Source organism: Canis aureus, chromosome 23, assembly GCF_053574225.1.
Source record: "Canis aureus isolate CA01 chromosome 23, VMU_Caureus_v.1.0, whole genome shotgun sequence".
NCBI lineage: Eukaryota > Metazoa > Chordata > Mammalia > Carnivora > Canidae > Canis > Canis aureus.
Window position 1 is genome coordinate 26,788,635 of NC_135633.1, and position 14,543 is coordinate 26,803,177.

Consider the following 14,543-nt stretch of genomic DNA (forward strand, 5'->3'; position numbering starts at 1 on the left):
AAGAGGCTTTGTTTATGAGGCCCCATTCTCTCTCTCAGGTTCCTAACTTTAATTTTAGGCTCCATCAAACAGTATAATAAATAGAGTGTATACATTAGTGAAATAAAACTGTTTTAGCCCGCTTTTCAATCCTTCTGCACAATTATGAATCTTTTTCAGTTGGAGAGCCCCTACCACCTTCAAAGGCATTGATCCTCACATCAAGGATGCCTTTTAGACTAATCGGTTTATTGACCATCAGATTTACATGTCTGAACAAAGCTCTATGTCTGAGTCTTGCCTTGACCCCCAAGTCTCCTTGGCGGTAGCTGAACAAGAGAGTATGGAATAAGTCGGAGGGAGACCTAATTACAAACAAGCTTAGCAAGTGTGAGTAATATTGAACTGAATTTGTCAAATTACCCTGAATTTTCTATGGCATTAGAAGCCACAAAATCTGTATGCTGGGAGGAACCAGCTGGATGGGGGAGGGTCAGTTGAGCTCATTTCTATTTTACAATTGCACAGGTTCATACATGACTTGCTTAAAGAATGGGTGTAATTCGGTCCTTTCCAGGAACTGTGATAGCTTGTGAGAGGACAGTGGGAGTAGCTGCTGAACATTTCGATGGGACTTCAGGAAGATTTCCACAAAGGAAAAAGCAAAGCTGCCTATGATTCAGACAGTCTCACCGTAGAAAGGGTTGTATGGAGGGAATGAGTACCCTGGAGATATGTGAGTGAAGGCTAGTTGGTCAACTATGGGCACCCTAGAAAGGAAGTCCCAGCTGGGGTCGTGAGTATTGAGTACACAGCACCAAGGTGACAGAATCAGGAGTCTAAAAGCTAGAGAGAATCTTAAAATGACCTAGTCCAGCCCCTTCATTTTACAGTTGGAAAAACCTAGGTCCAAATCATGGACACAAATTATCCAAATTATCTGTGGTTATACAGAACTAAGTCTAGAATCCAACTCTTTTGGTCTCCAGGCCTCTTTCTGTTCCACTACAGTAGGTGTGTCTCTATGCACCTACAACCCTATGTGTGGATTTAAGAGAAAATATATATGTACAAGCCTGTTTATGTATATGTTCATTCCATTCCACTTGAGGTACCTGGAAAAACTCCCTACTATTGACATCCCTCTTTTAATTAATTAAAATTAATTAATTAATCCCTCTTTTAATTTAAAGTTAATCTCATGAAAAAAAGTCAGTAAACTTAACCTGAGTGATTCTTTTTGGTTATGCTGCTTGCTACTTGGAAGGCATTGGACATATTACCTTTCTGAGCTTCAGCTTTAAACTTGAATAAAAATCCACCATAATAATAGGACTCTAGTGTAGATTAGAGACCACAGAGAGGGGGTTATTATGAAAGCAAATCCTCTAACATGTGAGAGTTATGTTGTTTAAATGTAAGTTGATGTTGACATCTAGGGGCAATGGTAACTAAGGAGAAAATAACACTGGATATTTTAAAGGAAAAAAATGCAGCATATTCTTCTAATCTGTTTAATAGATTAATAATTTACTGAGCCACAGACTATCAGGCTTAGTCTGCAACATCCTTCTAAGGGTATGTCAAACCCCTGCTGGCACAACTTAAGAAATAAGCACTCCCTCTAATCCAAAGCCAGCCATGCCTCTTTTGGATAGCACGAACAAGGCATAAAGTCTCCTGTGTAGTCAAAATGCCACTCGGTAACTTCTAAACATTGGTCTTCATTTTACCCAGTTGAGCTTTCTCATATTAAAAAATCAGGTGTGAAGGTGAAACCATGAGTCACCCCACTGAATCTCAAAATGAATGTAACCAATCTGGCCAGATGGTTTCTGTCTCCCCTAAGGACTCTACGTACATATCTTGTTCCCACAGTGTAGCTTCCACTAGGGGAGTGTTTCTCATGCAGAGGGCAATTCTGCCTCCCCAGGAGATCTTTAGAAATGTCTGTAGAGATATTTTTGGTTGCTGTAATGAGGGTTTGCTGGCACCCAGGAAGCCGAGGCCAGGGATTCTAAGCATCCTACAACGTACCAGTTAGCCCCCCACAACAAAGAATTATCTGGTCCAGATTGTCCATAGTGGCAAGGCTGAGAAATGCTGTGCTAGAGGAGCCTTCTCTGTCCAAAGGTCCACTGACCTTCAAATGTGCCCTCTGTTCTTTCCCCTGAAATGCAGTAACAGCTCTTCCCTAATCAAACTTGTTGGCCAGGTGCATACTTCCTTCGCCCTCCCTCACTGCTTCGGGTCTCCCCAAAGCTGGGTACATGATCAAAGAGGATGACCTTTTCTGTAAGAGGAAGGTCAATTTTTTGTGTGGGTATGAGGACCTCTTAAAACAATATCTTATAATGTCAGTTTTAAAAGTTCCCTTTCCTTTCTTCCTAAGAGTCAAATCAGTCCCAACCAAGGGGAACAAGGAAAGGAGGAGACAGGCTGTATTTACTGAAAGCCGCAGAGGATGCTTGGTAAGTTCGGTTCTCGGTCCCGGTGTCCACTGGGAGGTGGAAGGTGCCTTCAGTACCACAGGAAGACGAGTTCTGTGGCCAAGCCTGTTTCATCAGCAGAGTTGCTTAAGGGAAGACACAAGAATGGCATTAGGCAGAAATAAGAAGTGGGCACCACCAATCACAGACACAAAGCAAGGGTCTTGTGCTGGATGGAAACATATAACCCAAAGGTCCCTGATTCAGACACACAGGATGGTTCAGCCTTTCTGAGATGGGTGAGTGGGTTGGGAGGAGTGCTGAAGTGAGCCTTCAAAATGATTTGAAACTAAGGAATTCTGAGTTTACACTGAGAAAGCCAGGTTTTTCTACACCCTACCAAAACCCATGAAGATGCTCAATGAATACCACTGCCTGACATTCTGGCCTAAGGCTCTGGGATAGTCCTTAAGGGCTTTCTTAGTAATATGTAGCAACCTGGAGCCTTTGACTGTGTGTTAGGCCAGATCAACTGAGTACTCCTTTTTTATGCCTGAAATCTCACCTAGGGGTGGATATTTAATAAGCTGTTGTCAAAGAGAGACCTCAAGAGAATTACCACATAACATGAACCTTGCTGGACTGTCATCTCTTCTAAAGGGACTGAGCTTTGGCAGTTCAGAAGGTACAGGCTGTCCAGTGGGGTACTTCCTACTCCTCCTGTGCACCCTGCTGGGGCCAGACAGAAAACCCTCTTGCACACCTTTCATCCTCCTGCTAAAGGTACTCCTGGTGTCCTACCTGAGATGTCTTCTCGTGAATTAGAGAGGATCTGCTGGGCTATTAAGAAATTATATGTCAAACTTGGGGCAGGTATAAAATAGAGATGTGGCCCAGTTTGAAAGAAATCTGCAGAGACTTCTCAGGCTGACCTGAAGCTCAGCTTGAGAAATTTGAAGGATGATGCTTCATATGATCTAGAAGTGGGGAATGACTCAAAAAACTTACCTTCGTGGTATCCTGTGGGGAAGGAGAGAGGAAAGAGGGTTTCAAAGGGGGGGAAAAAGCCTACATTTTAGAGATTTCTCTTGATATATTTTCTCCTAGAGGAGAAACCATTCTTGACCCAAATTTCTACTTAAAGTAGGAAGAATCATTTTAAAAGTATCTTTTGCACTCAAATAAGATCTTAGACATGAGGAATTTTAAAGAAGAGCAGGACTGGCGGCTGGGTGTGTGTGGGGGAGGCTACACTAGCAACAATTGTATACACTTGAAACATTTTTAACAAGGGGCTAAGGCAAAACAGGGTGGTATGAGAAGTATGCCTATACATTTTAATTCCACCAGGGCAAGGACAGTCCACCTCCAGAGAGATCCCATAACCCCCCTGCCCATCCAGATAACAGGTAATGCCTCTCATTCCTTCAGTCATGGAAGTACTGGGGCCAGAGGACGAGGTCAAGGACTCTGTTTTGCTGACCTAAGGCCAGAAGTGTAGCTGTTTTGGGCTGACACTGTACTTGCATTAATGGCCCGCAATATATACAGCAGATGCTAAGAAATGAGAAGGAAATCATGGGCAGGAAAGTGACACTAAAAGGAGAATTCTGGCAGAAGAAATGGAGATCCAGCAGAATTCCATGCAGAGTTCAAAGCCATTGCCGGACATCACGACATGGCTCTGCAGGCAACACTGGGAGGAGGGCAGTCAATTTTAAACAATTATCTTAGGTTTCTCTTCCCCGGCATGGGGTGGGACTGGGGGTGGGGAGTCGGGATTAATAAAGGATCCAATTAGTGTTGAAAAATTTATCAAGATGTCTCCAAATTTAGAACTTTCCACTCAATGTGGCTGGAAAGCCTTGGTCATTCAAAACAACTCTCTAAAAAGTGAAACATGTAGTTCTGAGAAGTCAGATGTCCTCAAGACCCTATAGGGACTACACAAGGAAGCAGGAGATCTGAATTTAGCCACAGAGAGTTTGGGTCCTGTTCCAGTCCAGTTTTTCCCCAAGTGGTGTATACTTTACCATAATTTTCATCATAAGCCAAAAGTCTGACATTAGTCTGAAGGACTGCATGACAATTTAAGTAAATCAAAATTAATCAAAGAGTAACTGAAGCCTACACTGCACTCAGCACTGAGGGGAGCGCCACGGTGGACAGGAACACACGTGGGTCATGGTCACCGCACACAAGGTATTTATGGGCCAGCTGGGGATGCAACACAGCCACACGCCAACCAGAGAGTGAACAAGACAGCATTACACACAATAAAATAACATTCCAGATTAACCAGGAAAGAAGCAAGTGCGACTGTGCCTTTGATTATGTCTTATCTAACTGACTGAATGAAGTAAACTATGTATGTTCTTGGAGAAGTGTGCATTTTCTTCTGGTTTCATTAAAAAAGAAAACAAATATTAGTATTTTCTATATTTCTCTCTATATCTGAATACTTAATAATTTAAATACCTGAATAAATGTGAAGACTAGAAAAAACAAATATTAGCTGTCAACTGGACCTCCTCATTGGTTGGTTGCACTATATGATCTTTGTCTTCCATGTACAATTCTAAAGTAACCCATTCTGTTGGTGATAGCAATTCAGAGCTCAATTGTGGGATGAAGACAATCTGACAGAAACTTTAGAGGTATAGTAAGAGAGGAGGCTGCTCTGGCAGGCATGCCTGCTTTTGGGTGTCATAGAAGGTATGAACTCCTAGAAATGTTCTATATTCTGAACTGGATGGTAGTTAAATACAAGTGTATACATATGTGAAATATTATTGAGCTATACATTTGAGGCTATAGTATGCTTTAGGTACTACTGTATATGTGTCATTCCTCAATTTAGAAAGGAGAGACAGAGAGAACCCTTGGCGGTGAAGGGCCATGGCCCAGTCACAGCATGCTGCCCACATCCAGGTGCTGGGTTGTTCACTTCCCGGGATACGGGGGCCCTCATGCCCTCTGACACTTGAACAATCTGTTAAGCACACTTACGAGGAAGAGAGGCAGCAAGGGACCATCATCCTGAATAATGCAGTAAGTCAGGAAATCTGAGTTCTAGCCTGGGCTGTGCCACTTATTAGCTGGGGGACCTTGGGCAAGTCACCTAACCTTTTTTTTTTTTTTTCCACCTAACCTTCCTAAACTTCAGCTCTGTTGTCTCAAACATAGCAGTAATAATCCCTCCCTGACTGTTTCATACTGTTGATGTGAGGATCAAAAGTAAAGTGTCATCCAGTCTTACAGTTTCTAATTCTGGTATCTGCCCATCTTCCAACCCCATAGTTATGGGCAGTTTTCATTTAAGTTCTCATCAGCTCTTAACTGAACCACTACAACTGTTTCCTCATTGTTCTCTTTTTAAACCTGCCAAATCCAATCTCCAAACTGCAATAAAGAGATATTTCTAAGACTTAAACCTAATCCCAAAATCTTAAAAACATTCCATGGTTCTCCACTGCTTAGGCTAAAGCTGAACTTCTCTTATGGCATTCAAAGCCCCTCATGACCTAGCTTTGTGATCTCTCTAGACGTTCACTGTTCTCACTTTCCAACCCCACATGACAGCCACACAAACTTTATCATTCCAAAATTATGCCAAGGAGTGTCATGTCACTTCTCTATTTTTGCTCACATTGTTCACTCTTCCTGGTATGTATTTCCCCAAATGCCACATGGTAAAAATCTATTAATCCATCAATCATGAGTTTGTCTTTACTATGAAGTCTTTTCTTTTCCCCACCCTTTGACCACAGCCTCTGCACATACATATGGTTTGCTATCCCAGTTTCTGTGATTCTTAGAAGCTCCTATACTTACTGGCTTATCTGTCTCCCTCACTAAACTGTGAGCTCCTTTAAAATAAGGTCCTTGACTTATGGTCTGTATCTTTAAAGGGCCAGTGTAAGGTCTGGCACAAAACATTTTTTAAGAGTCCCACACATACTTTTTAGTATTTCTATTTAAGATGCTATAATTAGAGGGGTGAGGAAACATGAGAGTTTGTCTCACTTTTTATGGAGCCTTCTGTTCAAGTTCATATATCCTGAGACAAACAAAAAATGGACTCCCATAAATAACAAGAGAAACAGGTCCGTGACTAGCAAAAATTAAAATAAAAAAAAATTAGGATGGCCCTGGTGGCGCAGTGGTTTAACGCCGCCTGCAGCCCAGGGCGTGATCCTGGAGACCAGGGATCGAGTCCCACGTTGGGCTCCCTGCATGGTGCCTGCTTCTCCCTCTGCTTGTGTCTCTGCCTCTCTCTCTCTAGCTGTGTCTCTATGAATAAATAAACTTAAAAATAAATAAATAAATAAATAAACAAACAAACAAAACAAAACAAAATAAAATAAAATAATTATAAGAGGATAGGCTGTTTACACTTAAAGGGACCTAAGAGAGCATCTGGAAAAAATACTACCTATGGCCTGGAGACATTAGTAAATTGCCCAAGATCACGCAGCCCACAGCAGTGGCAAGGAGAAATTTTCATAGCTCATCTCCTGAAAGATGTGCCACACACAAATTCAATATTTAACGTCCAAATAATTCAAGGTTAAAAGTTAAGAAAGTGTGCAGAGATTTTAATGAAAACATTATCCTGAGCAGCCCAGGTGAGGGTAGTGAAAGTGGTGATTCCCTCCCATGGTCCCTTACTGTCTGTGACAAAAAGGACCTAGTCCAGTTACACTGCTGGGACCCTCACAGGTGCCCAGAAGTTCCTGTGGTGCCTTAGGCCTGGAGTCCACACTGCCCAGAGGACCTTGCTTATTTAGCACACTTGGCCCTCACCTCTCACCATCCAGGAAAATGCCCTGAAAATGAGCCAGAGCTCAAGATCTGGGCTAAGGGAACAGATTGTATCTAAAGTCAACCAGGTCTTCAAACATGTCAGACTGCCAACAGAGACAGAAAATCTGATCCTGGGGCAGACTGCTTTTTTTGGGTTCTTCTAGGCATAATCCAGGTACTCCTCCACAAGAGCTGCCACAAAGCCAACAGAGGAGCCATACAGGTTGAAGAATTTTGTTCACTTGATTGCTTGAATTCAGTAGCCAAGTTAGGGTGAAAGTTTTTGACCTAGGTCAGATGGGACCCCAGAGGTGAGGAAGGGGAAAGACGCCTTTTAGTGCCATGATCCTTCATTGCTGCCCTAGGGGACGGTTTATGTGTGTCTCCAACCCATGATTTTGCACCATCAGACATGTTCCTGCATGCTTTAGGAACTGCTGCTGAGCCACCTGGGGGAGCCCAAGCCTAAGGAATGGGATTTGGGGAGGGAAGGAGAGGGGATCTACCGTTGTTATGAGATAACACATTCATAGGCCATAATACAGATGAGGAAAAATAGCTCTCCTACCATAAGCTGAATGCAGGAACTGAAACTCTGTTGGATAGAAATGTTAGTTGAAATTACCACTAAGAATTTGTGCAAAGTAGTACACATTGCAGTTACAAAAACAGACTGTCTCAAGATAGCAGTTTCCCCCAGGTGACATAAGAAACAGTGAATGCAGACGGTGTGAAGTGCCTCTACCCTGGAGGGAATGACAGACTTGCCATCCAGGAAAGCCCATTCACTGAGAAGTGCCTCCTTGATGCTATGGCATCTTCCAGGTAGCTGACCCAAGTTAGTGCTCTCTGAATTGTAGAAGGACTTCACACATGACAGAGGCTTTGTGTACTAGAGGAAGTAAGGTTCAGGGACAAAATCATCACTTCTGGACTCTGAAGAACTCTCTGTAAAGCCCCACAAGGCTAGGACCAATGCAGAGATACTTCACTTGAAACCTCAAGGAGAGTGCAGTGCTACAGAAGGAGCATAGGCTGTAGGGTCAGACAGACTGGGTTTGAATTCCAGCTCCGCTGCTTTTTAGCTGTGCAACTCTGGACAAGTTATTTAACCTCTGAGCAAAACTGGGAGCAGGAAGATTCAACTCACACAAGACTGAAGTAGGAATTAACATTTGTAACATGCCTTGCACAGTGCCTGGAATATGGCAGGCATATTCTTTTCCCTTGTTTTTCCTAAGGTTTGTCATATGCAAAATAGGAACAATATATTTGTACTTTATAAAATTGCCATGAAATCAAGTGAGACAGTAGATGAAAGTGATTTATAAACAGACCTCTTGTGACTATGTGTTTCATTTCTATGTTAGTTATTCTGTTTATCTTTTCCTTTCATTTTCAAGTAAGATTACCAATAATGTGATATATCCTTTGGTTTCTAGATTCTGAAAACCTGGCTCCTGCCTCCTGCAGGGCCAAATAGTTCTTTTTTTTGGTGGGGGGGGGGGGGGGGATGGCCAAATAGTTCTTAAATAAGATCCCTGAAGTCATTAAGAACTCAGAAAAAAGCTCCAAGTACCTACATTGCTTTCAGAACCAATGAAAGAGTGAAATGTTTCCCTGCATCCTGAACAGATGACATCTTAGAGTACTCAAGCTGCTAAAAATAGCTCTTTCTGAAGCAACTTCTTGGTCTCCTTGAAGAAGCCGAGAGAAATTTAAACCTGAAAGCTTGGCTCCTTTGCAGACTTTTACCCTGCAGGCATCTCATGGCATCACAAATGGCTGGTTCTGGCAGGAAGCTGAGAGTAACCTACACTGCCCTCTCTGTCCTTGAGCCAGCTCTTCCTCTGCAGGAGCTCCCCTATGGCAGTCAGGAGACCTAGTGAATGCAGAAGCTGGCCTCCCAAAATGTGAAACAGACCAATTGTGCGTGCAGGTGTGTGTGTGTGTGTGTGTGTGTGTGTGTGTGTGTGTGTGTCTAACTCCAAAGGAATAGAATCTGTTCAAGGTCACACCAAAATCAGTAGAAGAGTTAGGGCTAGAAACCCAGTCCTTCCAACTCCTAATTTGGGGCTTTCTGACACAATGTGCTAACACCACCCTCTATAGTGGACTGTACGGGTTTCTAAGGAAACCCATGGTCAGGTTGCTGTAATCATAGCTTAGAAATATGCTGAACTTTTGAAAACACAAAATTGTGAAAAATCTTGGGCTGATATTTTATTTTTAAAATTAAGACTTTATTAGTGCTTTACACATGCCTGGAGCTTTCCAATCTCATTTCTTTATTCCACAGTCCTAGGCTCCTCCTGTCTGCTCTCCTTAGTCTGGTTGCTCTAGTTTAACTCCTTTAATTTCTCTCTGGTTGACTGCAGAGCAAATGCAGCTGTGGTAGTAGCTCCTGGGTTTGGATCTTTGGGCTAGTTCCCAACTCCTGTAAATTTTAGTTTTCCCACTTGGAAAATGAGATTAACAATAATAATGACTTCAAAGGTTTACTGTAATAGATAACAAGTCAATATCCGTTAAAAGCTTAAATAGTCCCTGGCACATAGGATCCATTCAACAAACATTACCTATTTATTTTTATTCTCTGTCCTTCTACTTTCTTGCCAAACTAATCCTTAACAATTCCATAAATGATCACCATAAGTCCTAAACATTATGAGTAAATGCCCCAGTGATGGAAATTAAAGCCTTGATGAATTCACGGCCTCCACCCTCACTGAGGCCTCCTGTTACAAAGCTATGTTACTTTTTCTTTCCAGTAAGGCTTTCATACCTTGACCTCTCTCCTTAAGAACCCTTACCTCTCTCTTGACAAATCAAAACTATTAGACAAGAACTCTCCACTTTCCACTGGGTGATTTTTTTCTAATAAGCACAGCCATCTGTGACCTCTTCTTTAGTCTGAGAGGAACAGCTGCCATCCTGTGTGAGGCACCCCACTCCACCTGCTCCCCAAAACAAAGAAGAGAACAGAGCTCTAGGTTCCCCACCTCACCATAGCCTCCTTGAAGGCCCGGATCCTCTTACATCTCTGACTTGTCTTCCCCACTTGCTCCTTCCCATCAGCACTTACTTCACTATGCTCTTATCTAAAAACTGCCTCCTTTAATCCCACCTCCCCTTGTTCTCCTTGCCCTTGTATTGTAGCCAAGCCTCTTGTAAGAGCAGGCTCTACCTGCTAACTGCTTTTTCACTTCCAGCCTCTCCATCTCATCAACTCTGCTTTACAGGTCACTGGTGACCTCTTGACTATACAGACAATATATCTTCTTCATTCCTGACCTTAGCTGACCTTCTGCAACTACTCACCTAATTTTATTTTAGACCAGCCAATTCACAGATCTCATAGCATTTAGATTTAAATCATTTCTAGGGGCGCCTGGGTGGCTCAGTGGTTGAGCATCTGCCTTTGGCCCAGGGCATGGTCTTAGAGTCATGGGATCGAGTCCCACATAGGGCTCCCTGCACAGAGCCTGCTTCTCTCTCTGCCTATGTCTCTGCCTCTCTCTCTCTCTCTCATGAATAAACAAAATCTTTTTTAAAAAATCATTTCTATGTTGTGAGATACTTGATAATCAAAATGCCGTAGTTTTTAAGACAGAACTTAACAAATTTGATTAAATCTTTTCTCAGAGTTAATTTCTGCAGTTTTTATTGTTTCTGCCTCATATTATACGTTTTTTGGAAATATATATCTTATTGACTAAAAGTGAATACAGAATAAACTATTAATGCTGAGATAGAGATTTTTTTTAGCCTGTGAATAACTGCTACCCTCACAAGCTCTGAGGGCAATGACTTTACTTCCCTCAAGTCTGAATCACATCCAGTATCTTCGAGTGCCTTGGGCATTTCAAGGCCAAAATAAATGTCTATGGAATGACACACTTATGTAAGCACTTTAGGGGGTTAACAATCACTTATTTGCATTAAAATAGTTCCTGTCTCCCAAAAAAGAGGGGGCTCATAGTATGTGCATGTGTGTTCAATTACAAAATGATCCCTCCTCCTTCAGAATGAAGTAACTGAGGTTCAGAGGGGTCAGGTGATTTAAGGTTGTTAATTTATGAAGTGACAGTACTCAGATTCAGGTGTTCTGACATAGCCCATGTTCTTCTCTCATACAAATATTCTAGAAGAAAGGGAATGATGGTAGGATGAGTGCTAGACTGGCAAAGAGAAACATGAGACCAAGAACCAGAAGATCTGCCAAGGGTTCCAGTCCATATGCTATTGCTGATTTACTGGGTAACTTGGACAAAACACTGCTTGTCTCTGGATCTCCCTTGTCAAGAGAAAAGGCTGAATTGGAGGATCTCTAAGGTCTTTTCAAGCTTTTTAACTCTAGTAAGAAAACGGGTGTTATCATGGCATTCAAGGCCCTTCCACATCTTGGCTTTGGACGTCTGTAGTTTTTTTTTTTTTTTAAATGGTGAAAAAATTTAGATTTATAGCCGGCTGGACTCAGTTTAGATGATGTTTGGCAACATTCAAAGCATCAGAGTCAGGAGCCAGTCAAACATATGCTTTCTTCTCTCCATCAGGCCTGATCAGGGTGTTGACCTTGGCCACATCAATGTCATAGAGCTTTTTCACAGCTTGTTTGATCTGGTGCTTATTGGCCTTGAAATCCACAATGAACACAAGTGTGTGGTTGTCCTCTATTTTCTTCATGGCTGACTCAGTAGTCAGGGGGAACTTGATGATGGCATAGTGATCAAGCTTGTTTCTCCTGGAGGGCGCTCTTTTGAGGATATTTGGGCTGCCTTCGGAGATGCAGGGTCTTGGGTCATCAGAATGTAGGTGACGTACGGATCTTCTTTTTATTGTGACTGTGCAAACCTTTCAGCACCACTTTCTTAGCTTTCAAAGCCTTTGCTTGGCTGCTGCTTCGGCTTTGGGAGGGGCAGAAGCTTCCTTCTTCGCCTTCAGCGCCATCTTTGTGAAAGGGATTTCCAAGGCTCGTTTCCACGGGCTTAGAGAGCTGAGTCTCACGGAAGACTCGCGATGCTTTTTATTTAAAGCTGATTGGATAAACTTGACATCTGTAGTTCAGATCCCTCTATTATCTCCACCCCCCACCCCCACCCCAGTGTGCTTCAACCATCCTCACACTACCATTCCTTTGCCCAGGCTCTACTCGGCCTGGAATGCCCAACTCTTCCTTTGTATGCTTAAAAGAATGCTTCCTGCTTCTCCCTCACTCAGGCCCCTATTGCTAGGCCCCCTGTGAAGCCTCCTGTACACTTTCAACCTCAGGCAGATTGTTGTTAATCTCTTCTGCTTCCTCTCTTCTTACAGGTATTCCCTTCACAAATACTCATCACACAGCTATGAATTTGTTTATATGCCAACTACCAAATGCATGTGTGTTATTTGTTATTTGTTATTGTAAGTTATTTTAAGCAAAGATGGCTCTTTTTCTCTATTCTAATGTGGAGGACATTCAACATATAAATATTTGTTGAGTAAATGAAAAGGAACTCAGATAAAACCATCTACGCCTCTAAGGTGAGTAACACATTTCTCTGAAAGATGAGGTATCTTGTCCAAGGCTTCACAAACTAGTGAGTTGATCAGGATTCAAACCCAGGACTTTCTAAATGCAGTGTCCATACTCTTTTTCCAGCCCCTTGAATGTTAAAGCACCTGCTAAGTACGAGGGTTAGTATCAGTGGTAACACCTCTGCACTGCTCCTAGCCTAAACTAAAACTTTTCAACATTTTCAAATCTATTTCAATCTCTATTGAAGGAGTGCTAGGCCTTTCTTATTTTTGAAATATAGGTTCCTTGCCTTAGCTTGAAAACCAGTTTTTTATCCTCTGGTGGCAAGTCTCTCACTCTCTTCCAAATCCATATCCAGGAAGTCTGGTGAGTGTGTATTTACATCTGTGTGTGTCTCAATGGCAGTCTTAGGGAAAACTAAGCAATGAGTGGATTTGGACATTGTTTACGAGAGCAGAAAAGGTTCTGTGAGGAGGATGCATGTCTCAGATATGCTAGCAGAGAAGAGATTGGCCAATCTTAAATCCTAAGGAGAATGGAGGAGATTCTATTCCCACCCCAACCCTGAGTCTGAACTGCCCCAGTTATTAGAGGGGACTCCCAAGAGAATCACGTTTGGACAGGATGAGTCCAAGACAATTAAGGATAGGGAAAGGCCAACAGGTGGGTGTGTTTTTCCAAACAGAGCCCACTTCCCACCCCAGGCATCACTGCGGTCTCCACTTTCTCCTTACCTGGAGCATAACTGGGGCTATTGGTGGGGTACAGGCTGGGATTGTAGGCAGGGGCTGCTGCCGGGTAGGCTGTAGGGTAACCTATGAAGAAACAAACAAACAAACAAAAACCCAATTAGTTGGGAAAGAAAAGGAAACAGAATCCATGTCCCAGGCTTGGCCTTCAGCCTCACTGTGGGCCTTTACAGACAGTATATGTGACCAGCTTTTATTTATTTTTAATTTTTTAAAAAGATTTTTTACTTATTTATTCATAAACACACACACACACACACAGAGAGAGAGAGAGAGAGAGAGCAGGCACCATGCGAGAGCCCGACGTAGGACTCTAGGGTCTCCAGGATCACGCCCTGGGCTGCAGGCGGCGCCAAACCGCTGCGCCACCAGGGCTGCCCTGTAACCAGCTTTTAACTCTATGAGAAAACTCACCAATACCACAATCCCAACATATGCAGATTTTTCTATTTTTTAAAAGCAGTAAAAGAACTATGTCTCTATACTTACTGTAAAAACAAAACAAAACAAAACAAAAAAAACTGAAACACCATAGAAGTGTATGTGGTAAAAAGCCTAAGTTTATTCTCATTCCTGCTGCAACACTACCCCGCTCCCCAGGGGTAGTAACAGCTATCCTTCCAGATAGTTTCCTACTCATTTTTATATACATATATTCAGTGGTGTTCTGGTAAATATTTAACAACTGGCTTGAGGGGATTGAAGTGGAGCTCTATTTGTAGCATTCACTAAGTCCCATGGTAGAAATACTCCCACCATGGCCAATTTCAAGCTACTAATGTCAAAAGAGGTAGCTGGGAAAAGATGCTCACAATTGGCTCTAGAAAGCCCACAAACCAGATCCAGCCTGCTACTGCCTATTATATATAGGTTTGTTTTTTTTTTAATGTTTAATAGATATTTTTTTTAAAGTACAATTTACTCCCTAATGTGGGGCTTGAACTCATGACCCCAAGATCAGGAGTCATGTGCTCTATGAACTGAGCCAGTGGGGAACCCCTTTTTTTGAAATTTTTATTGGACAAAATACATGTAACATAAAATTTGTGATTTTAGCTATAT

At 42.4% G+C, this 14,543-nt stretch overlaps 1 protein-coding gene across 8 annotated transcripts in view; it reads right to left on the bottom strand.

Moving 5' to 3' along the window:
* Window positions 1-14,543, bottom strand: part of FAM168A (family with sequence similarity 168 member A) — a 186,436-nt gene that overhangs the window by 13,690 nt on the left and 158,203 nt on the right. For 5 of the 8 annotated variants that reach the window (XM_077866946.1, XM_077866945.1, XM_077866944.1 and 2 more), the window contains 3 exons: window positions 13,467-13,547; window positions 7,783-7,809; window positions 2,429-2,554 (listed from right to left, as the gene is read on the bottom strand). In XM_077866946.1, the coding sequence (XP_077723072.1) occupies window positions 2,429-2,554; window positions 7,783-7,809; window positions 13,467-13,547 (234 nt within the window). The remainder of the gene's footprint in view (window positions 1-2,428; window positions 2,555-7,782; window positions 7,810-13,466; window positions 13,548-14,543) is intronic. The other 3 variants (XM_077866942.1, XM_077866940.1, XM_077866943.1) reach the window with 3 other exon arrangements.